General features: G+C 32.7%; 2 protein-coding genes and 2 long non-coding RNA genes across 10 annotated transcripts; 1 reads left to right on the forward strand and 3 right to left on the reverse strand.

Moving 5' to 3' along the window:
- Positions 1 to 345: 345 nt before the first annotated feature.
- LOC145139539 (uncharacterized) lies at positions 346 to 2,745 on the forward strand. Its single transcript, XM_079073331.1, has 3 exons — positions 346 to 1,045; positions 1,199 to 1,559; positions 2,058 to 2,745. Exons 1-3 carry the CDS (start codon positions 346 to 348, stop codon positions 2,743 to 2,745), a joined length of 1,749 nt encoding a protein of 582 aa, XP_078929457.1.
- Positions 2,746 to 4,444: 1,699 nt separating this feature from the next.
- LOC145139540 (uncharacterized) lies at positions 4,445 to 5,507 on the reverse strand. The gene is made up of 3 exons (XM_079073332.1): positions 5,360 to 5,507; positions 5,189 to 5,262; positions 4,445 to 4,807 (listed from the first exon to the last, which is right to left on the reverse strand). Exons 1-3 carry the CDS (start codon positions 5,505 to 5,507, stop codon positions 4,445 to 4,447), a joined length of 585 nt encoding a protein of 194 aa, XP_078929458.1.
- A 1,149-nt stretch (positions 5,508 to 6,656) lies between these two features.
- Positions 6,657 to 8,720, reverse strand: LOC145135987 (uncharacterized). 4 transcript variants are annotated; one of them, XR_013720153.1, is made up of 7 exons: positions 8,601 to 8,720; positions 8,241 to 8,531; positions 7,948 to 8,030; positions 7,806 to 7,861; positions 7,696 to 7,729; positions 7,294 to 7,353; positions 6,657 to 6,923 (listed from the first exon to the last, which is right to left on the reverse strand). It is a non-coding gene; the product is annotated as an uncharacterized LOC145135987 (long non-coding RNA). The 4 variants fall into 4 exon arrangements; XR_013720155.1 differs by having other exon boundaries at positions 8,241 to 8,369; positions 8,429 to 8,720; XR_013720154.1 differs by having other exon boundaries at positions 8,429 to 8,720.
- A 2,273-nt stretch (positions 8,721 to 10,993) lies between these two features.
- LOC145140929 (uncharacterized) lies at positions 10,994 to 13,186 on the reverse strand. Of its 4 annotated transcripts, none has more exons than XR_013722355.1 (3): positions 12,632 to 13,170; positions 11,484 to 12,560; positions 10,994 to 11,298 (listed from the first exon to the last, which is right to left on the reverse strand). It is a non-coding gene; the product is annotated as an uncharacterized LOC145140929 (long non-coding RNA). The 4 variants fall into 4 exon arrangements; XR_013722356.1 differs by having other exon boundaries at positions 10,994 to 11,663; positions 11,789 to 12,560; positions 12,632 to 13,169; XR_013722357.1 differs by having other exon boundaries at positions 10,994 to 12,061; positions 12,318 to 12,560; positions 12,632 to 13,166.
- Between the last annotated feature and the right edge of the window lie 10,546 nt (positions 13,187 to 23,732).

Here is a 23,732-nt window from a genome sequence, read left to right on the forward strand (position 1 = left end):
GTAAGTATACAATTCTCATAAAATTATCCATAAACAGTTTGGGTGAAGTGCAACCCAAATGGACCATGTCGGGTCGGGTCAAGTATATACCAAATAAGTTATGGACTTAGACACCTTATCCAACAGAAAGATGGATCCTTCAGAATGTGTATTGATTACCGGGAGTTGAACAAGTTAACGATCAAGAACCGTTATCCACTCCCAAGAATCGATGACTTGTTCGACCAATTGCAAGGCTCTAGCTACTATTCCAAGATAGATCTACGTTCAGGGTATCACCAGCTCAAAGTCATGCAATCAAAAACCGCTTTCAGAACTCGGTACGGACATTACGAGTTTCTAGTTATGCCGTTTGGTCTGACGAATGCCCCCGCAGTGTTCATGGACCTCATGAACCATGTTTGTAAACCTTATTTAGATAAGTTCGTGATTGTATTCATTGATGACATCCTAATATACTCACAAACAAAAGAAGAACACAGCCAACACCTACAATTAATATTGGAACTGCTAAGAAAAGAGAAACTGTACGCAAAATTCTCCAAGCGTGAATTTTGGATCAGGGAAGTACACTTCTTAGGGTACGTCGTAAGCAACAAAGGGATACATGTAGATCCCGCAAAAATCGAGGCAATCAAGAACTGGGAAGCACCAAGATCACCGACTGAAGTGCGCCAATTTCTAGGCCTTGCTGGCTACTACCGGAGATTTATTGAGAACTTCTCTAAGACGGCCAAACCTCTAACTGCATTGACACAGAAAGATGTGAAATTTACCTGGGAAGAAAAGCAAGAGATTGCTTTCCAGAAATTAAAACAAATGTTGTGTAGCGCACCAATCCTATCACTTCCAGAAGGAACTGAAGACTTCGTCGTCTACTGCGACGCGTCACATCAAGGATTAGGTTACATATTAATGCAAATAGATAGAGTGATTGCTTACGCCTCCAGACAACTCAAAGTGCATGAGGTCAATTACACAACTCATGACCTTGAATTAGGAGCAGTGATTTTCGCACTCAAAATATGGAGACACTACTTATATGGTACGAGATGTACCATCTTTACTGACCACAAGAGTCTCCAACATATCTTCGATCAAAAGGAACTAAATATGAGGCAACGAAGATGGGTCGAATTACTAAATGATTACGAGTGTGAAATTCGTTATCATCCCGGGAAAGCAAACGTTGTGGCAGATGCACTGAGCCGTAAGGAACACGTCAAACCCAGACGCGTACGAGCATTAACCATGACTATCCTTTCCAACCTTAGTGCACAAATAAGGGAAGCTCAGCTCGAAGCTATAAAGGAAGAAAACATAACGAACGAAGCTTTACGAGGAATGGATAAGCAATTCGATCTTAGAAACGATGGAACACGATACTTCATGAACAGAATCTGGACGCCTAAATTCGGAAACGTCAGGAGTTTAGTCATGGACGAAGCTCATAACACAAGATATTCCGTTCACCCAGGCTCTGATAAGATGTATCACGACTTAAAGATGTTGTACTGGTGGCCAAACATGAAAGCCGAGATTGCTACTTACGTAAGCAAGTGTCTAACATGTTCTAAAGTTAAGGCAGAACATCAAAAGCCTTCGGGTTTGCTACAACAACCAGAGATACCCGAATGGAAGTGGGAACTAATCACTATGGACTTCATTACCAAGTTACCCAGAACACCAGGTGGTTACGATACAATCTGGGTGGTAGTGGATAGATTAACAAAGTCCGCCCATTTCCTACCAATTAAGGAGGCATACAAGATGGAAAAGTTGACCAGAACATACCTAAAAGAGATTGTAAGATTACACAGAGTCCCAATCTCTATTATCTCTGACCGAGATAGTAGATTCACCTCTCGATTTTGGCAATCATTACAAAAGTCCTTAGGTACCCGTCTAGACATGAGCACGGCTTACCATCCTCAGACAGATGGTCAGAGTGAACGAACCATCCAAACCCTAGAAGATATGCTCCGAGCCTGTGTGATAGACTTTGGAAATTCATGGGATACTCACTTGCCTTTGATTGAGTTTTCCTACAACAACAGCTATCACACCAGCATAAAGGCCGCACCATTTGAAGCATTGTATGGAAGGAAATGTCGGTCACCACTATGTTGGGCAGAGGTTGGTGACACCCAATTGGCCAAGGTACATTCAGGAGATACTCTACGAACTGGACCCGAGATAATTCACGAGACAACTGAAAAGATAGTACAAATCAGGGACAGACTCAAGACCGCACGTGATCGTCAGAAGAGTTATGCTGACGTAAGGCGTAGACCCTTAGAATTTCAGGTAGGAGACAGAGTCATGTTAAGGGTATCACCATGGAAGGGCATGATCAGGTTTGGAAAGAGAGGCAAACTGAACCCACGATATATAGGAACATTTAAGATACTAGAAAGGATTGGCCCTGTTGCGTATCGACTCGAACTACCTCAACAGTTAGAAAGGGTGCATGATGTTTTCCATGTATCGAACTTGAAAAAGTGTCTTTCTGACGACACACTCAAAATCCCTCTTGAGGAAATCCAATTGAACACCAAACTTCATTTCATTGAGAAGCCCGTAGAGATAATGGACCGAGAAATAAAACGATTAAGGCAGAGCCGCATACCTATTGTGAAGGTACGCTGGAACTCTCAGAGAGGACCAAAGTTCACTTGGGAACGGGAAGATCAGATGATGCAGAAATATCCCCAATTGTTCAAAGATGCCCCGACTGCAAGTTAAATTTCGGGACGAAATTCTTTTAACGGGGGGAGAATGTAACAATTGGTATTTTTAGGTCGAAATATGTCGACCAAATCACCGCAATAAGACTGTTATATTATAACCAAGGAATAAAACGATGGAATAATATATATATATATATATATATATATATATATATATATATATATATATATATATATATATATATGACACAAAAATTCATAGTCTCTTACCGAACACCCCAACTTATTAAAAATATTGTCTAACGATAAGAAGAGTTACAAATATCGTGTATTGACACCCGAATTTAGAGTAGCTATATGTGTCAAGTAAAATATATATACATACAAATGTAATATCGTCCGGTCCACAAGAATTGAGATTTGCATAAATTATTAATACTAGCTATGCACTCATTATTACCTCCATGCACGTATAAAGTTTCTTGGAGAAATCTTTATGACTAACTCTATAATAATAATAATAATGGAGAAGGAATCATCACAAAACTTGGCTGCATGGAAAACCCTATTCACCTCCATAATTTCAATTGCCATCATTTAGTTGTGTACGTGAATGCATTGTCAAATCCATAGCAATACTCTCCTCTTAAATTACCACCAAAGGTTATGTACCTTTTGTCATCAAATACCTTAACCAATATGAAGAATAGTTTCCCTGCAAGTGCGGACTAAATACATATTTATAATCTTAAAAGGTCATAAATGTATTTTTGATTATAAACCATTGGAGTCTAAACCTATAAAGCTCACCAACATTTTTGTTGACGTATTTTTAAAACGTATGTATCTTCAGGATCTTAAAAACTGGAAGAATGCCTGCAGGGTAAGAAGGATATTTCTCCTTAAATAAACTATTGTCCGAGTAACCGGACCTTTTGATATATGCTTTATTGAACTTGAATCATGTATTAGTCGTCGTTTGGGATTTATTAAACAATGTATTTCTTCTTTTCATACTTTGGAAGAATGTAATGTTATTTGAATCCTGTAATATTCGATGTATGTTGTTAACTATGAACCAACGTTTCATGTCGCAACCCCGGTGATTCCGCCATCGGTCGGGGTGTGACAGTATATATGAAGCCCATCGAATTTTAAAATTGGAATGTATCAAGATTTCTGAAATCTGGCTAATAAATAGAATTCAAACTATTTTCCCTGATTTGTTGGGATAAACAATCTGTGATCGTAATTGAGGAATGTCTGCAAATTTTGTGGGATTTGATTGATCTTAAGGTAGACTCAAAATGAGCGGGAATGTAAAACATAAGGTGAACTAAAACATGACACGTGGCATGGAGGAGGTGTAGAAAGAAGACATGTGGCTCCTTAAAGAGTCTTTTATTAGGAAGAGATTATCCAAGATATATATATATATATATATATATATATATATATATATATATATATATATATATATATATATATATATATATATATATATATATATATATATATATATATATATATATATATATATATATATATATACTAGCCATCTACCCGCGCCAAGCGTCGGGTGCGGTTTTTTTTTCAGACATTACTTCGTATATAGGATTTTTGTTTTTGCTTAAATAGTTTAGTACACATAAACATTTATCAATAAGAGTCATGCTAGTAGAAACGAAATCAGAAATAATCAAAATGAAAAGTTGAGATTCTTTAAAAATGAATACGAACACATGATTGGCTGATCAATATTGATCGCGCAACACTTCTTTATACACGACATTTGACGTATAGACTTCACTGCCGTTGAATTGTTCATCGGGCTTCACCAATACTTTTGTAGTGGCACGTGATATCCCTCTGGATAATGCCACGTATAGTTGGCCATGCAAGAAAACCGATTCTAGAAGATAAATTCCTACATTTGGAATTGTTTGTCCCTGAGCTTTGTTTATTGTCATTGCAAAACATAATCGAATTGGAAATTGCTTTCTCTTAAGCTTGAACGGGAACAGGTCATCTTCAGACGGACTTAGAGGAATCCTTGGCAAAAATACCCTCTTTCCAGCATGTTGACCAACAGCTATTTCGGCATCAATGACATTGTGCTGAAAACTTTTACATATCAATCGGGTGCCGTTACATAATCCATTTGATGGGTCGAGATTCCGTAACAGTATTATCGGGCATCCAACTTTCAGTCTTAAGTAATGAGGGGGCAAACCACTAACACTGAGCGTGTTCAAGAATTCCACGGGATAGAAGTTATTTATATCGTCCACGGCTTCATCAAAACTATAGTAAATTCTCTATTCTCCATGGAATCGGCCGATCAAATAATCATTAATCTCATCGACACTATCTTTTCTTGTGGATAGTATTGCATGCGAAATAATATAATCTGGTTCAGATCTATTAATTTCAAAGGATGGAAAGATTGCATCAATCAAAGCATGCAATGACTTTTCTTTTTCAGTGAAGGGAATTACCATATCATCAGGGATGCGAATAAAGTTTCCGTGCATCCTTTCTTCAACTCCATCACCGACACGTAATAGAAAGTCTGAGAACCATGGATCAGATAATGCTCTCATATTTATAGTTAACCGCAACTTGATAATCGCAGACCAAAGAGGCGACATTCGTATGCTAGAATCCACAGTCTGCTCGTGTTCCACGTCTAACCACCGGCAACACTTGTCTGAAATCACCTCCCAAAACCATTATCTTTCCACCAAACGGGAGCATTACCCCAGTGATATCTTTCATTGTACGGTCAACCTCCTCCAATGCATGTCTTTTAGCCATAGACGCTTCATCCCAAATGATTACTTTTGTAGTCCGAAGTAGTTTAGCAGTACCACTTTGTCTTGAAATCTTGCAAACGGGTGCGAATAATTTCATTTAGAAATTAATTTCAAGAAACGATTAGGTTTTTTTTTTTTTTGCGCAAATAGTTTTCTACATCTGGACAATTATCAATAAGAGTTATGTTAGCAGAAACAAAATCAATCGGAATTAAAAATGAAAAATTGAGATTATTTACAAATGTACATGAGCACATGATTGATTGTGTATTATTAATCGTACAACAGTTCTCTATACATCACATTTGGCGAGTAGTTAAAGTGGTCTAAAAATGTTTATCTCTCATAGTAGTACATTCTTAAAAAAAATTAATAAAAAGTTTTGACAATCTAATCTTATTTTTTGTAATATGTAAAAATTAGTTACCATGGATAAATAATTAAAATTGGTTTTCATTTATAAATAACTTTCCAATACAAATACTTGTATTCTTAGAAAAATAAGTACGCTTATTTGATACTATGCGATTGTAATATTACATTATATTTAAATCTTACATAAATATAAATGTATGACATTATTTGATATTGGATGGTGTGGTTACAACTATATATTATCAATAATAACAAAGACCAACATAATTCCATTCTTCTTTAGATATACGGTTTTTCTTTTCTTTTATTTTTTAGCTTATTTTAATGAACCCATGAAACAATTTTTTTTTTATCATTTAATAATGTACCCAACATATTTTAATAATTGCAATCACCACATTCATAGTAAAAGTGTAGTTCCAGTGTTCCACCATTTGAATCATTTTAAAAAACTTATGGATTTAAAATATTATTTAGTATCAATTATTCAATTTTAAAAAAATATAGAGTCCTTTAATACTTAAAATAATTTTCTTGAAGACTTTGTTCGATTAAAAAAGTTAAGAATGATTTATTTTATATTTGATAAGTATTGTTTAATTCCAATGAATGTTTGATTTTCCCCTTTAATTATTTCTTTAAGTTTAGATATTATAATAATATTTATCATTGTCGGTTAATACATAATATTATCAATGTTATTTGTGTTTTTCCCTGAAAAATCCAGTGTTTGTCTACTGTATCTGGTTTTCAAAAATTAATTCGGCACATCATATAAACATAACCCTATTAAAACAAAAGTTTCAACCGTTAAATAACACCCTTTAACATGTCTATTATTGTCAAAAAAAAAAAAGTTGCAACTCATTAAATAATAAAGTACAGTACTCTACTAATCTGTTATCATCCAAACATATATTAAAACCAATTTGATAATCATTAATCGTGCTTGTTGGACAACTTCAACATGAGCATGGTTGCGTAGGCTCATCCGTTTTAACCAAAAAACTATCATCAATAAAAAGCGATCCAACATCCAGGCCTGCAAGATTGACCATTAACTACACCTTAATACATTTGCATCACAAAGAAAAGTGACAATAAAAAGCATAAAACGGCATCATGACATCACAATAAAAACTGAAGATTTTATCCTTCCTACCAAATTTGTTTATGTATATGGATAAAAAATTCATTAGTTTTTTTGAAATAAATAAAATAATAGCCATTGCACACACATAGAGAGAGTAAAATGGGCGCTTTACCCCTTTATGTGAGAGAGAGAGAGAGAGGTAAGCTGCAAGTAATAGCAACTTACTTCCTCTGAATTAGAAAAACCATTCTAATTATACATAGTTAGACATCGTATATTTAGTTTACCCATTAAAAATTGCATAAAATGCCACATGTACCTGTCAATCTGTCATGTTAATTTCATCATTGTTCTTGCTAAAACCCTGCGAAGTTGATTTCTACAAAACCAAAATGAAACATTTTAACTTCTTAACCTTAAACATGGACAAAATATAAGAAATAGCAGTGTAAGAAACAACAAAATTGTATAAATTCATGTTAGTTTTCTGGTTACTCCTCTTTAAATCTAAATTAGCTTTATTATATCCAGGTTTTATACACACACAATATCCATATTTTACACAGTTATGTTTTCCCTTTTTTTATCAAGTGGAGCATGTTGAACCTTTTTCATACTAACACAGATTTTGCACATACACACGATCCATATTTTACAAAGAATGGTCACATGTAATATTTTTCATTTATTTATCCGGATTTTACACGGTTAATATGTTTACCTTTCATCTATTTTCAAAGGAGCCAATGTTGGACCTGCAACTCATAATACATCATATAACACGTGATACAGTGATAAAAGAACGTAAAATCATAAAAACAAACAATGTACCTCTAGAATGATAACTTCAACCATTGATCTTTTAAAACGAAATCATAATAAAGCATCTAAGGTATGGATTAGAGTTAGAAACATCTGCCCAAAAAACATCCAAAGTCAATGTCTCTCAGTAGAATTAGGTATGGATATTTACCTTATAATCCATTCATTGTATCATCTTCAATAATGTCATTTAACACATCAGTTTGAACACCTTTATTTTCGAGAATTCCAAACCTTTAAACATGAAAATGAAACAAACAAACATTATAATCGAAAAGGTTGAAGTAGACTCTAACCTTTGAAAACATAATTTCTAAATAGAACCTCTTTTTAGCCATCATGATTCGTCAAAAACCCAAAAAACAGAAATCTTTCAAACAAACAAATTCAAAAATAGAAATAGAAATGCAGCAAGAAATAATAGTAGGAGGTAATTTTCATAACTGTTGCACCGATGAAGAAGTCAAGACAAGAGGTCGGAGGCCATTTCAGATAACCAAATCATAAAGATCAACCTTTGGGAAAATAAGCCACTTCTCGATCCATGAAATCCGAAATCAAATAGGTTTGGTCCTGTTTTTGAAAACACACATAGATAAAGAGAGATAGAAATTGTAATCAGGGTGTTTTACCTCTTTTTAGTCGGGATAGAGTAGCAAGTTGTCCATTTGTACGTTGGTGGTTCGGTGATGGCAGGGGTAAACGGAGGTGGCAAGTGGTGTTAGGGCTTTTTAACTGAGAGAGGAAGAAAATCTATTTCATATAAATAGAAATGGAAAATGATATAGCGAAGGAGAAGAGCACCTGATATAAGGAGAGGGCATGCCAAAATTCAAAGATTTTTGCCCGGATCTCGGGTTGAAGACGACTTCATCAAAGATTAAAGGATTGAGTGAGGGGGTGTTTGGATCGGGAAAAAATGGCTGGTTATTAGCTTATTGTTTATTCTCATCATAATAAGCTAATTTAAGTGTTTGGATAGGATGCTTAAAAAATCAGCTTATTGTGGTATGAATAAGCAAAATAAGCTGATTTTAATAAGTAAGGGGTAATGTTTATTGCTTATTGCTTATTGTTTATTGGTCATTTTACTCATATAAGCTGTTTTATTTTGCCAAACACTTAAATGCTTATTGCTTATTCCCACCACAATAAGCTAATCCAAACACATTTTAAAAAAATGTTTATTCCCACCACAATAAGCAAATAAACAATAAGCTAATAAGCTAAAAACTATTTATCCAAACACCCCCTCAAAGTGTGCGAGAGATAAGGAAGCATATGGGAATGAATTGGTCAAAGTCTGTCGAGATATGGGAATGAATTGGTCAAAATAATAGTCTGAAACTTATCTCAGGGAAAAACACAAAGGTGATAAGAGGTTCTTGACTTTTTTTACTTGTTGAATGAGTCTCCTAATATGAATCAGTCAATCGTACTTTTAGCAAAAATTTGGGGAATTCTCATTTGAATGGGTATTCCCTCGTTGACTTGCTTGATTTTTGGATAGAATATATCGACCAGATAAGATTGCAATGCTTACATTCATTGTACATATCGCATAAACTGGTTGTAAATATTGCAATAAGCCTTGTACCTCTTAAAATTCAGCAAAACATGCTAAATGTTTATTAAGGTATTAGCCGTCTACCCGCGCTAAGCGACGGGTGCGAATAATTTCTTTCAGAAATTTGTTTATAGAGACAATTAGATTTTTTATGCAAATAGTTTACAACATCAAAAAAATTATCAATAAGAGTCATGCTAGCAGAAACAAAATCAATAAGAATTAAAAATGAAAGTTGTGATTCTTTACAAATATACATGAACACATGATTGATCATGCATTATTAATCGTGCAACACACCATATTTGATGTATAGGCTTCACTATCGTTGATAGGGATGTCAAAAAATCATGTGGGACCTCGTTCCCGTGGAGGGCCCGTCCGGTATAGGGGTATTTATTAAAAAAAATCGAGGGCGGGGGCAAAGTTAACCCCCGTTTTAATTTCGGGGGCGGGGCGGGGGTGACCCATGGGGACTCCGTTAATAAATTATACATATATTTACATCTATTAACTATATAAATATAATAAACAATAACATGATTTTGAGCTTAATTACTAAATAAAATAAATAAATAAATAAATAAATAATTTAAGTTGTTAGCATAATGTTTTTAAGATGTCATAACTTTTTTATTTTTAACATGTAAAATTATACTATAAATGATTATTTGTTATCTAAACTTTGATCCCAAATATAAAATAATTACAATCAGAGAATAATTGCTAAAAACATCATGCCCTCATTATACTTTCACTTAGCTGATGAACCATAAACTGGAATTTTTTCCGAAAAGGTCTACACAAAGGGTTCAATGCAAGAAAATAACAATGTTCTTTCATTAATTTGCTCACTACGACATTCTACATACATGTCTTTCTACAAGCATTGTACATTTAAAAATCACAATAATAGAAATGAAAAAACAAAAAGCAATCATGTTTTAATAAAAATTAAAAAGATCGAAAATAACAAAAATGAGCTGAAATGACTTTCTAATTCCCTTTTCAAATGGTCCCTAAAGGTCAGGTTTGTTATATCAGTACAAGGCTTTTGGCTCAAATATTGACATAAATATTAGCAATTACTGTAGTGGTTTCGTGGGCTATATCTTTCCTCTTCATAAGGAATGCTCAATGAAATTCTCTTTAATAATTTATTCTAAACACTACCTCATTTCCTCTGTAATAAAATATATCAATTCATGCCGATCAAAATGAACTCATATTAGTCGTACGGTCAGAAACAACAAAACACGATGGAAGTGTCATGTTTGACCACATCTTAGCAAAACAGAATATGCTTACCACTATATACTAAGAATACCTTCATATTGACTCATAAAACTTTTAGAAAAGGTTGGCATCGAGAACGAAACAACAACAAAGACAACAATTAAAAACTTTCGAAAATTGGGTGTCTAATAAAATAATGCACTGATTTTTGCACGTAGGGAACACATCACATATAAACAATAGTAAGATCGCATATAGTTCAATTTGAGTAAATCCCATATGGAATTGACTGTAAGGTCTCTTTAACATATCTTAAAACCTTCATTTCAAGCACCACTTCAATAAGACCATTTAAAATAGAATTAAAAATTATATGGCTTGTTACTGGAATCAATGGATAATATATGAATGATGCTAACCTGATGCTCATTCAAGAGAAATATGATTGGGGTACTTTTTCCATCAACATGATCCATGGTATTACAAATTTTTAGTTAAACGCTAATTTCTATACATAACTTCAAACAACTTACAACTTAGTAGATCCACATCAAGATTTTTTTTTTAAATGGCATAAATCTATACCTTTTACATGGTCACCTATGAGACTATGAATAAGTAGATCATCCCCATGATTTCCTGAACGACTTAATATTTCCTTACACGGTAAATTTAGCACGAGCCACCAGGTACGTATACCTGAAAAGAACATATACAACTTCAATGTCAATATAAATAAAATGCATGTACACATCTAGAAACCCAGATTAGGAAATCAACTTTTCAAAGCTTCATCAAACATGTTCTGGCAGAAATACCCAAAGGAAAAGTAGGGGAATCTCAAAAGCAATTTTTTTTACAAATTCTCGATTTACCGATATTACCTTAATATAGGTTTCCTGATATTTGTCATTCTTCTAGCCCTGCAAACTTCTATGATATAATGATATTCAAATACATCCCAATTCATTTTTTTACTTCCCAACCAAATGCAATTTTAACTTGTCAAAATTGAAAATTTTCAGTTTCAAAAGTCCATACCATATATTTATCATCATATCAGTCTGGTGAAAGAGTGAGTGACACCATAGACAAATTGATGTGAAAAAAGATGCAAAATTACAACAAAAGTTAGTTGTGTCTATAACCATGAGCACTAAAAAAATTGCATCAAATATAAGTATTTTACCAGACACAATCTGACAAAGGACACACTTGCACGTGTCTTATAGAATTGAGACACAATATAGTGAAAGAGTGAGTGTCACAGCCATCTCTTTCTATTTGATTCATTTCCCCAATCAAAAGCCCAAATGCTTGTGTAGATCTAGCTTTGAAAATTTCACATTCTGTAGGTACAGACTTATCAAAATTATTGAGATACACCAAATTGTAAGAACCGAACTACATACCAACATACACTAACTCACATCCTTCATCAGCTTCATATTTTCTGTTTCAACTTTTATTATATGAAAAATAACGGAATGTAGTTAGAATCCCATATAAAAAAAAGGAAAATACATACTAAATGCAAAAAGAAAGAACCCTAGATTGTGAATACGAAATTCAAGGCTACATCATTCATGTTTAAGCAGAAATATTAATAAATTGGGGAAATCTCAAAATCAAAACTTTTTACAGATATCAATTAATACTTATAGGTGAGGATCATAAAACACAGAAGATCGAGGCTTTGGGTTTAAATCATTGCTTACCTTGAATGGTAGCTTCATCAAGGATCCTCGAATAAGAAAAAAGATGCAAACATATGATGGGATGCCGGTTGCAGATCACCAGATCTAGATCTTGAACCAAGTGCCAGTTAAGAACGTCCGATTTTGATGTTTTGACGTCGATTTCATTTTATCGAACTGGTCTATTGCTGCTGGTATGTACCTTGAGGCGTTTGATGATGGTGTTGAGATAGTGATGGTATCAGAGCACATAAGCCAGTTTACCTGATTCACTAACATTAGCAGTTTAGTAGAAATTTGTGTTCCATTAAATGCATCTTGAAAAAAACTCGTACCTTTGATTTCCTGAAGTCATAGTTTGAAACTCAAATATGTGGAGGTAGGAGGGTTTATGCGACTGTGTGTATGGGCGTTCATGGTAGTCGGTGGGGTATTTATGGGTAGTTGAAGGCGGAACAGGGATCTACTTTGGCCGGTTCAAAGAGGAGGGAGGCGATGGATCTAGGGTTTTGAGTGTGTGGATGTTTCAGGGCGAGAAACGATGGTTACCAGAATTAGTGTGCATTGGTCGATAAGTTTAGGGTTTTTTTTTTTTTTTTTAGAGATGGAGATGTAGAAGGAGAAGGGCGAGACTGAAGGAAAACAGTGATGGTGGTGGTGAGTTTTTTAGAATCATATACGGAGAAGAAAACTGATCTTTCCAATACACTTGGATCTTTCATTGACAACACAATCAAGGCTCCTAGTTTTCTATTGTGGCGGATACGGATGGTTGAAGGCGGCTTTATAGTGTATTCCAAGTTGGCCGATTCAATGAAGGCGATTTTTATGGTATTCCCTCGACCGATTCAAATGGCAGAAATCGAGAGAATGTTGTTCAATTTATACGATAAAATTTAGTATTTTTGTAGACCAGATAAGATTTCGTTTTTCAATGCTTAAAATGATTGTTAAGACTTGTATCTCTTAAAATTAAGCATTTGAGTCTAAATGCTTATATATATATATATATATATATATATATATATAGTAAAAAAAACAAAAAAAAAAGACAAGTCTGCCCTTAAAGAGGTAAGGAGGTAATAAGAAGACTTGTTTCAAATTTTATCTTTTAATAAAAATGATTGGATTAAAGTACCCAAAAAGCCCTTTATGTTTTGTTTGTTATGAGAAAGGAACATTTTTACTTACAAAGTTCTACATAATGGAGCAAGAATAAACAGTAATCAGTTTTTGTGTTTCTTTTTTCCTTAATACATAAACAATGGTTTAATATAGTTAGCAAGTCATGAATGAGGCTTTCTAGTTAAGTCCTAACTTTTCACACTTTTCCCTCATCTACTTTTCCTTTCCATCTATCAAGCATTTTTGAACATTTACCCAGATAATACATCATGTAAAATAAAGCATATATTATCGAATCTTGAAAATATGAATTTAGATGTCATTCAGACGCCTCATGTTGCCTCCCTCTCCACCATTCCTTCAGATATCTAGAATGACATATTTAAAGTTTTAAAATTTAAAAATATAATAAAATGTTAACATATATTAAAAAATGTTACTTTTGCATAAGACACTTATAGGTTCTCAATGCAGAACACATGAAAATTTAATCAAATCGGTTACATCCTCTTCACCTATAAACCATATTCTAACATTATATAAAGGTATGACCATGCCTCATAATACACATGAAGGTATCAAAGAAAAACCTTGTAAAAAAATAACTTTTTAAGTCCGCTTTCATACAAGTTGAAAACATGTTTTTCCTTCAAGGGCATCAAGAGAAAGTATTTCAATGGACAAAAGTCTTTATTTTTCTCCTTACCTTCAATGAAATTCTAAAAACATTTGTTCACTAAGGTTTTTGTTTGCTAAGTCAAATCAATGAAAATATGTTGTTATTTCTTGCATTTGAATAAAAAGGGCTAAATACAGATAATAACAACTTACTTCCACTTACAAATATGGTAAAAAACCCTAAATACAATAAATAGCAAACTACATTGTTATTTCTTGTTTTTAGGGAAGAAATGACTAAAGTTATAGTAAGAGTATCTTAGGACACGTTTCTGACTGGGTTAAAGTTCGGCAGCGGCTTTTGGAAGCTACAATTTCCTAATCAATTTAGAAGTTATACTAGCAATTATAGTTATAGACTTATCCAAGTGGGAGACTATTAGATTAGGTGTCTAAGCTCATAACTAAAATTGATATATACTTAAATTGATAGTATCAAATTCTTTTTGGGTTGCCCTCAAACCTAACAATTGGACAAGATGAATTTTAGAGAGAGAGATTAATTTATTATGTGATTAATAAATTGAAATAAATAGCTTATTAATATTATGAAAATAATATATTAATTAAAAAATATATTATTTAATTAATAATTGATCAGAAATTAATTAGAATTAATTTTGGGATTAATGGTATTAATTAAAAGTGCAATTGTTCAATAGTTGAACAAAAGGCTCTAGAACCTTCCAACCCTAGGGGTGGACGGTTTCAAGGAGCATATTCTAGGGTTTCTAGAATATCTCATGTGGATAAATAAGGAATGAGATAAATACCATATTTGAAATATCTACCCTAACTAATAAAACAATAGTTTTCATGTCCACTTGTCATCTTCCTGTAATGTCATGTTAGCTTTTGCCACTTGTTAACATTTCACACCTTCACAAAAAATCCGGAATTTTAAATATGTGATATTAATACAAAATCGTTTGAATAAATAAATAACTAATCACTTAAATACCATTTAATACCTGTCTTCCAATAGTTTCGGTGGTCAAACGAAATCATTGAGCATTCCATAATAACTTTCAAAAAAAATCAACGGATTTTATTTTAATTGCATTCTATAATTTTCTGCTTTCAAGTTTTATCATCCCAACATTTCAAGGATTTTCAAAATCTTTTGTAATCTGACTCCATATATTGAAACCAATACATATTTTCTTCCCTTCTTTCTTAAACTTAAACTGTTCCAAACCTTCTACAAGTTCCGCATTTTGTATATGTCATCTTCCAATCGGTTCGTCCATAGGCTTCAACCTTCGGTCTCCATTAGGTACATATCTAATATGTTACTTTAACGTTTCTGGGAAAAAAACAAACTTTTCTTTGAATATGGATGAACAAAATTTTTTATTTTAACGTTTCTAAATAAAAAACACAACGATTTATGGAGACAATCTAGATTGGTATACTTGTGTTAAGATCATGGGTTGGCAGGACCAGTCAATCAATGGTTCAATTGGCTCAAGAACACACAAGATTTACGAAATTAATCTTTCTACTGGTTTATGGAGTTATGAAAACTATCGTCCATTTTTTTTTACTATTTGGTCAGTTTGATTTCTGGAATCTATTTTTTTTACTTTTTGGTAATTTTGAAATTTGTTATTATCAGTTTAACTAATTACATGTATTTCTCAACTAACACATCAAAGTTTTCATAATTCATTTTAACTGTTTTCTATTTATTTGTATTTCAATTCAACATCTTATATTTGACTACGTTTGTGAACTGTTTACTTTCAACATAATGTCTGTTCCAACCATCACCTACATGAATGACATTGGTGTGGTATCACCTGATACCACATTTAAAGTACGAATACTCAGCTTGTGGAACTTCATTCCAAAATCAAAGAAACAAATATTTCCATCGAAATTATTCTTATGGATGAAAAGGTTGCTTTCAATAATTGACTGACCTTGTTATTATACAAACCTTTAGTTATATTTTTATTATATCATTGACGAACATTCTTATTTTCTCTGTAGGGCACTAATATACAATGTCGTCTTTTCAATACTCAGTTCCACAAGTTCCAACATCTTCTAAATGTTGGAGACACTTTATAGATAAAGAATACGAACATGGATGAGAAACAAGAAGGTTTTAATATTACTGGACAAGACCAGCAAATTGTGTTGCAATGGAATACTATTGTTAAGAGATGTACTGATTTTATGAGTCCAGTTCATAGTTTTGTGTTTGTTGATTTTGCCTCGATTTTACAGCGACAATGTCCTACAAATTCATGTTTTGATAAGTTTTTTTACTTCACTTTTTTTTAAATTTTCTTATGAAACCCTATAGGTCATATTAATCTTTTTATGATTCTTAGATGTAATCGGTCATATCGTGTCACGTCGTGATCTTGATTCATTTAACTCGAATCAATCAAAACACAACATCAAGTTGACTTTAAGTGATTTAGAGTTAGTTCTTTACCCTTTACTTTTTTTAAATGTATATGTTATTTATTATGTAAAACTTTTACTTCATTATTGCAGTGGAACCGACCTTAGGGTTACTTTGTTTGGTTTTCAAGCCCATCAGCTAAGTGATTTTTTGAAAAATAACACAAATGTATCTTGTGTTATCATAATTGTCGAGTTTGTTTCTCTCAATGTTTAGAATGGTTTGTGATAATATTATATATATTTTAATTTTGGAAAATAAAATATTTGTTATTTATTTATTTTTTTCTTTATCAGAGCGTGTTTCGGTACAATCTTACTTTGATTCTTCTAAGTTGTTTGTTAATGCTGATATTGTTGAGATTAACGAGCACCGGAAAAGGTTAGTTGCATTGTTATAATTTATTATTAATGCCCTAACATAGATAACTACTAATCTTCATCTTTACATTTTAATATATTTATTACGTAATATAGGTTGGTGGGTGTCGATGGGATTAAGAAATCTGAAAGTAGTATTACTGTACTACCAAGTCAAACCTTTTCATCCAATCATTGGTTTCAAAGTGATTTTGAAATAAAAAATGTGTGTGATGTCGTCCAACCAATGAAGGTATATTATATCAATATACTCTATTGTTTTATTTTTCAACTATTTACATTTCACATATGCTTTCTAATTGATCTGCTTTTGTCTTTTGTTACAGGCATGAAAGTATATTTTGATTGGAACAATCAAGGGTATAAGACAAGACCATGAGTGATATTATAATGCTTGCATTAAATGTGGGAAGAAGTGCATAGAGATTTATAATATACATCATGCCTCTTATTCCCATACACGCATTTCTGACTTAACAACATTTAAGTGTAAAAATGACTTATGCAACTTGTCACTTGTGAAGAAAAAAGAAAAGTATTTAAAACAACCTTGACTATTAAAATTGGAATCTTTAAAATAGATAATTGTCTAATATGTTGATAATAAATTTTTTCCTACAGGTTTCTGATCTCTATCACCGGAGGTATATCGAATTTGTTTTTGATCCACAGAGAGGTGATAGTTTGGATTTGTTCCCAACTGAATTAAACGTCTTAAAACAACGAAAGACAGCTTTCTTGGTCGAAGTTACACTTTACAATGAACAAAACCCGGCCAGCTTTTATTCGATTAACAAAATTACTAAAGATGCTGGAATAATTTTTGAGTTTGAGAGCAAAGTATAATCTTTGGTATATACTTTAACTCCAATGATATTTAATTCCATTGTATTTTGTTACCTGACTAACCTTTATCTTGACATATTATTATGAAGGGTGGTGGATCCCGATCATATAATCAACAAACCGATGTCTTATTTTCGGATGAGATAAAAGTTGTAAAGGTATATATTATATTATTATTATATTACATTATAATATAAATCGTCCCACTTTAATATATTGATGAACATATTTAACATTTACTAACGCTTAATTACAAGTAACCAAGCATTATTTTTTCACTTTTAGGATTGTGCTTTTCAAACAGGAGATAATGTAACTCCTTCTACTTTAGAAAAATCAACCGTGACATCACCTATTAAGACGTTTAACAACTCCATTGATCTAAAGCGCGATTGAATGAGGTGTATTATGTTGATTCACCCGATGTTTTATCAACTTCGAAGCCAAAAAGTTTGTCATCCGGTGAAAAGACTCCTCTTTTGGTTCCAAAAACAGAGAAGTAGAGTGCAATATTATTTTTTATGTTTCGTGAGTTATTTTGGTAGTTTGTGTTTTGATTGTTTTCATGTTTGCAGTTTTTGATATTTTGGATAATTGTTTTTACATGGTTGTTGGTTGTTTTTTAGACCGTATCAATTTTGGAACATGTACTTTAAATGTTTTCTGGTTTTTGGATTTTTTTTGGAATATTTGCTTATTTATTCATGTTTATTTACTTTGTTTTATTTGTCCAAGGCTTTTGATCGAACACTATTTTGATTACATATAGCAAGGCATCTGAAAAATTCCTAAACAATCAATGAAAAAATAATCTTAATAAATTTATAAACTACTAAAAACTTATGTTAAAATAATTTATATGGAAGTAAATTAGTTACCCTACACATCTCAGCATTAGGTTCATTGTTTATGAATTTATTTGACTGAATAAACTTGATCATCTCAAGAAACATAAAGGGAAATTGGAATGATTGGTGAATTGAGAGTACTCAAGGGTAAAATCGGCCAAATTAAGGCCAAAATTGAAAAAACAATTCAGGTGATAGGTGTTTATGTTGAAAAAAAGACGTTTTTATTTTTCAAAAAATTGAAGTAGATTGCTATTGGTTCATTAATTGACTTTGTGTATTAATGATATTCCGCATGATCTTCTCATTAATGATTCGTGTGATCTTATAGGTTCATTAATTGACTTTGTGTATCCATCAATTCTTGAAGATTCCAACAATCCGAGATATTTTCAAGAAAGAGCAATACTTGCTCCAAAAAATGAAGTTGTTGGAAAAATAAATTATTGATTGCTATCATTGTTTCCAAGAGATAAAGTCGAATATTTAATTTCAGATGAACTATGCCAATCATAGTTTATTCATGATCTTGATGTCAATTTATACTCACCTGATGTTTTAAATGGTCTTAAAGTCTCAGGTCTACCTAATCATAAGTTAGTTTTGAAAGTCGGGGTTCCAGTTATGTTGTTGAGAAACATTGATCAGAAAAATGACTTATGTAATGGCATATCTTTGGGCAAACGTGTTATTGAGGCAGTTATCATATTTGGAAGTAATATTGTAAATCGGACCTTTATTCCAAGAATGTCGTTAACGCCATCTGAAAAAGAAAATCTCATTCAAATTTCAAAGAAGACAATTTCCATTATCCGTTTCTTTTGCAATGACAATTAACAAGAGCCAATGACAGTCCTTATCTAAGGTTGGTTTGTTTCTCAAAGATTTGGTTTTTACACATGGTCAACTGTATGTTGCCTTATCTAGAGTTAAAAGTAGAGAATGATCAAAATTGTTAATTTTAGATAAGGATGATAGAATCACAAATAAAACTTCTAATGTTGTGTATAAAGAACTTTTTAGAAATTTATAAGTAGTTTATACAATATTGTTTATTATAACGTGTTTTGGTTTTTAAAAACACTTTATTGTTAATTTTGAATTGTAATTTGTTATATTTTTCATATATTTTTGTTTCAACAACTTAATTTTCCTGTTTTCCATATATCTATTTTAATTTACTTCACTTGTCGTTGTTGTTTTATTTTTTATAATTATAATATAATTAATCTAATATTTAATCATACAATATTATTTTTTTCATTATTTCACAAATAAAATATAGCTTCAAAAATAATGTTACATATTTATTTAAATCAATGATTATAATGTTACATAAACAAAAAAACATAACTATTCTACTTAAGTTTTTATTTAAAATGATTGATTAACAATTATAAACTTTTAATATAGAACTTTATTAAAAAAATCACTTATGGTTTCCTCGGGCTATAACCTAGTTAATTTAATATTCAAATCAGGGTTATCTATGATTTCCTTATACCACTATATAAAGACCCTTAGACTACTCGGTACGGGCCCGTGGAGGGGCGTTATTGTCTACGTGGCACTGCCTCCACTAAGTTCTCACGGGCGGAACACCGCCCCCAGCCGTTATGTGGTCCTTCGTTGTGACTGTAACGAACGATAACATGTTTCGATTTTTTCAATTTCCTCATTTTAGCATTGAAAAATTGTAACATTCTTAAAAAAAATAATAAAATAATAATAATAATAATAATAATAATAATAATAATAACTTTACCTATAAAATCACCACTTTTCTCTCTATTTCATATAAATTTAATCACCACTTTTCTCTCTATTTCATATACTTTCAAAAAATTCCAAAAAAAAAAATGAATCCGTTGGATGATAGTGATGACGATGATATGTTTGTCGCTATGATGTACGAGTATTGCACGAACGTGCTACTACAACCAAATCCAACTCCTTTATTAACCAGTCATGTGGCGTTAAACAGAGATCGCGAAGAAGGGCACAAACGTTTAGTTTACGATTTATTTTACGGATGATTGTGTCTACCAGCCACGTGAGGGGTGTTGTCGAAACCTTCGGTGATGTTTATTTGCGCAAACATTTATTGAATGATATACAACAACTATATGCGGTCCATGAAGAAAGACATGGTTTTCCGGGTATGCTAGGAAGCATTGATTGCACACACCGGAACTGGAGAAATTGTCTTGTGGCGTGGAAAGCGTGGAAAGGCCAGTACGTAAGTGGTCAGCATGGAATGCCTCTGTTGGTATTAGAGCATGTTGCGCCCCAAGATTTATGGATTTGGCATTTTTTTTCGGGGTTGCGAGTTCGAATAAAGACGTGAACGTTCTTGATCAGTCACCAATATTCGATAATAGTTTGTCAGGAAAGGCACCAAATGCTCCTTTCACAGTGAATGGAAATGAATATAAGTTTGGGTATTACCTTACGGATGAAATATATCCAGAATATTCCACATTTGTGAAGACGTTTCGACACCCAGTAACACCAAGAGAAAAAAAATTTCAAGGGAAAACAAGAAGGAGCACGTAAGGATATGGAACGTGCTTTTGGAGTTCTAAAGTCGAAATGACACATAGTTGAACATGCGACACAACCATATCAGTTAGACGTTCTACAAGATATTATGTATGCATGTATCATAATGCATTACATGGTGGTTGAAGATAAATGACGAAACATTGCGGGGTATTCGGCTTCGGAGTCCAGACACATGCAATTTCAACCCGGGACAACGAAATATTTACATAGGGTCGTAGATATTCAAGACGCACGAAAACACATACAACTTCGAGAAGATTTGGTTGATTTTATGTACGATGGAAATGAAAATGAATAAATTAGGGGTAAAATGTAATTTTCTTTTAAATGTTATGTTTTCGTAATGTTTTTTAAATGTTATGTTTAATTAAAGACTAAAATGCACAAATGGTCACTGTGGTTAACTGAAATTTGCCACTTAAGTCCAAAAAGGTTTGGACTAGCACCAGATGTTCAAAGTTTTCATTTTGTTGCGAGTTTGGTCCAATTTACTTTAAACTTTATTGTAATGACGATTTTACCCTTGTTTTTTAGCTTTTTCAGTTTTTTTATTTATTTAAATATTTTTATGATTAAAAAAATAATAAAAATATACCTCTCTCTCTCTCTCTCTCTCTCTCTCTCTCTCTCTCTCTCTCTCTCTCTCTCTCTCTCTCTCTCTCTCTCTCTCTCTGAACACAATCCAAAACACACCATAATTCTAAAGTTCTTCAAAAAAAATACACACATACAAAACAAACAAACTCATAAATCTAAAAGATTTCTGGAACTAAATAAACAAAAAATCCTAAAATCGAATGTGAAGCACCAAAAAAACCCAGAAAACGAATATGAAATCGTATGTTCTTCAAAATTATTTCTGGAACTAAAAAACCCAAAAAAACAAATTTGTAATCGATTTGTGTGTGTGGGATATAGATCAAGAAACATCACCCATTTGACAGGATCCACTAGACAACATTTGGTTTCTCCTTTAATATCTGATTGTAACAAAGATCAATAACCTTAATAGAAAACCCAATCGGCTTCAACCCGCCATTAAAATCAATTTACAGTGAAATCGAGCTCGTCGTAAAGGTGGAAGCACCGGAAAAAACAGCAACGCGATCTCGGCTACATGAAGAACTCGAAATTTTCATCACCACCGCTGGAAACCCTAGATGCGCCGCCTGTGCAAACCATAGCACCGCCATCAGATGAGAATAGTCTCCATGAAACCCTTGCCGCCATGAACATCCCAAATTTGTGTCTGGAGTAGCAGATGAAGAAGAAGGTAGACGAAGAAGCACAGTTCGTCGGTGGATTTGAATCATATGCACGAGGGATTTGAATCAAATGTCGCTATGAACATCTCCAACTGGATGAACGAATGTGATGGTGGCGGAGTGGGAGACGCTGAAGTTGAATCAGATGCAAGAGGGATGAGAGGAACATATTTATGGGTTGAGGCCAAATTTCTTTTGATTTTCATACCCATACACTAAAACCAAAGAAGATTAATGGTGTTAAGGTTTTAGATGTGGGAGGCAGACGACGACTTGAGAGAGAGAGAGAGAGAGAGAGAGAGAGATTTATTTTTCTTTTTTTTTTCTTGTTTTTTTTAATTTGAAAATCAGGAGAGAGAGAGAGAGAGAGATTTATTTTTACTTTTATGTTTTTTTTAATCAGAGAGAGAGAGAGGTATATTTTTATTAATTTTTTTAATCATAAAAATATTTAGATAAATAAAAAAGCAAAAAACAAGGGTAAAATCGTAATTACAAAAAAGTTTAAAGTAAATTTGACCAAACTCGCAACAAAATGAAAACTTTGGACCTCTGGTGCTAGCCTAAACCTTTTTGGACCAAAGTGGCAGTTTTCAGCTAACCACAGGGACCATTTGTGCAGTTTAGTCTTAATTAAAAAAATAGGTTTTATTTAAAATAACATGTTTTAATTAATTTTTTTTAAAATAAAAATTAAATCGACAAAAAAAGAAAAAAAAATGATGACATCGAGTGTTATAACTAGTTGCCCATTTCCTCTATTTGGTGTTATAACACCCATATGACATAGCATGTGACGTGACAATTTTTGGGTGTGATAACACCCCTTAACTAGTTGCCCACACCCACTAGTCTTAGGCCTTAGATTTTTTGGCCACTCCATCTCCTTAAGGGATAGTCGAAACGCTTACTTACCCCTCTCATCTTTCTTCAGCCTCCTTTTTGCTTTCTTGAGTGTGAACCATCAGAGGCACAACAATTGTGGTGCTTGCTTCCAAGAGATCTACAAGTGAAGGATTATTGTTATTTACTATAATAACAATAAGGTATGTAATCCCTAAACCCTTCTTTGGTATTTTCGAAAATAACTTAGGGTTTCTAAGGTTTCTTATTTGATGTTCTTAGTTATAGGTTCAATAGTGAAAACATAGATCCTTTAGGTTGCGTGTGGACTTAAGGGTTTTAAGTTTATTTGTTTTACCTAAATCCTATCAATTTATAACATGTGGAACCACGGTTATAAAATTAATTCAATTTCATAGTAGAAACTTAAAATTATTAATCAATTATTTTAAATAAATTATTTTAAA

The sequence above is a fragment of the Lactuca virosa genome, chromosome 9, assembly GCF_052849685.1.
Source record: "Lactuca virosa cultivar CGN04683 chromosome 9, Lactuca_virosa_CGN04683_v6, whole genome shotgun sequence".
In the NCBI taxonomy this organism is placed as follows: Eukaryota; Viridiplantae; Streptophyta; class Magnoliopsida; order Asterales; family Asteraceae; genus Lactuca; species Lactuca virosa.

Bases quoted from the DNA above. Each gene is read 5' to 3' on its own strand.
- LOC145139539 (XM_079073331.1), top strand. From the start codon at position 346: ATGCCGTTTGGTCTGACGAATGCCCCCGCAGTGTTCATGGACCTCATG. The intron at 1,046-1,198 runs GTACGAGATGTA...ACGTTGTGGCAG, and splicing joins ATGGAGACACTACTTATATG to ATGCACTGAGCCGTAAGGAA. The intron at 1,560-2,057 runs GTGTCTAACATG...CTACAACAACAG, and splicing joins ATTGCTACTTACGTAAGCAA to CTATCACACCAGCATAAAGG.
- LOC145139540 (XM_079073332.1), bottom strand. From the start codon at position 5,507: ATGGCTAAAAGACATGCATTGGAGGAGGTTGACCGTACAATGAAAGAT. The intron at 5,263-5,359 runs GTGGATTCTAGC...CATGGTTCTCAG, and splicing joins ACGTGGAACACGAGCAGACT to ACTTTCTATTACGTGTCGGT. The intron at 4,808-5,188 runs GTAATTCCCTTC...AAAAGTTTTCAG, and splicing joins TTCGCATCCCTGATGATATG to CACAATGTCATTGATGCCGA.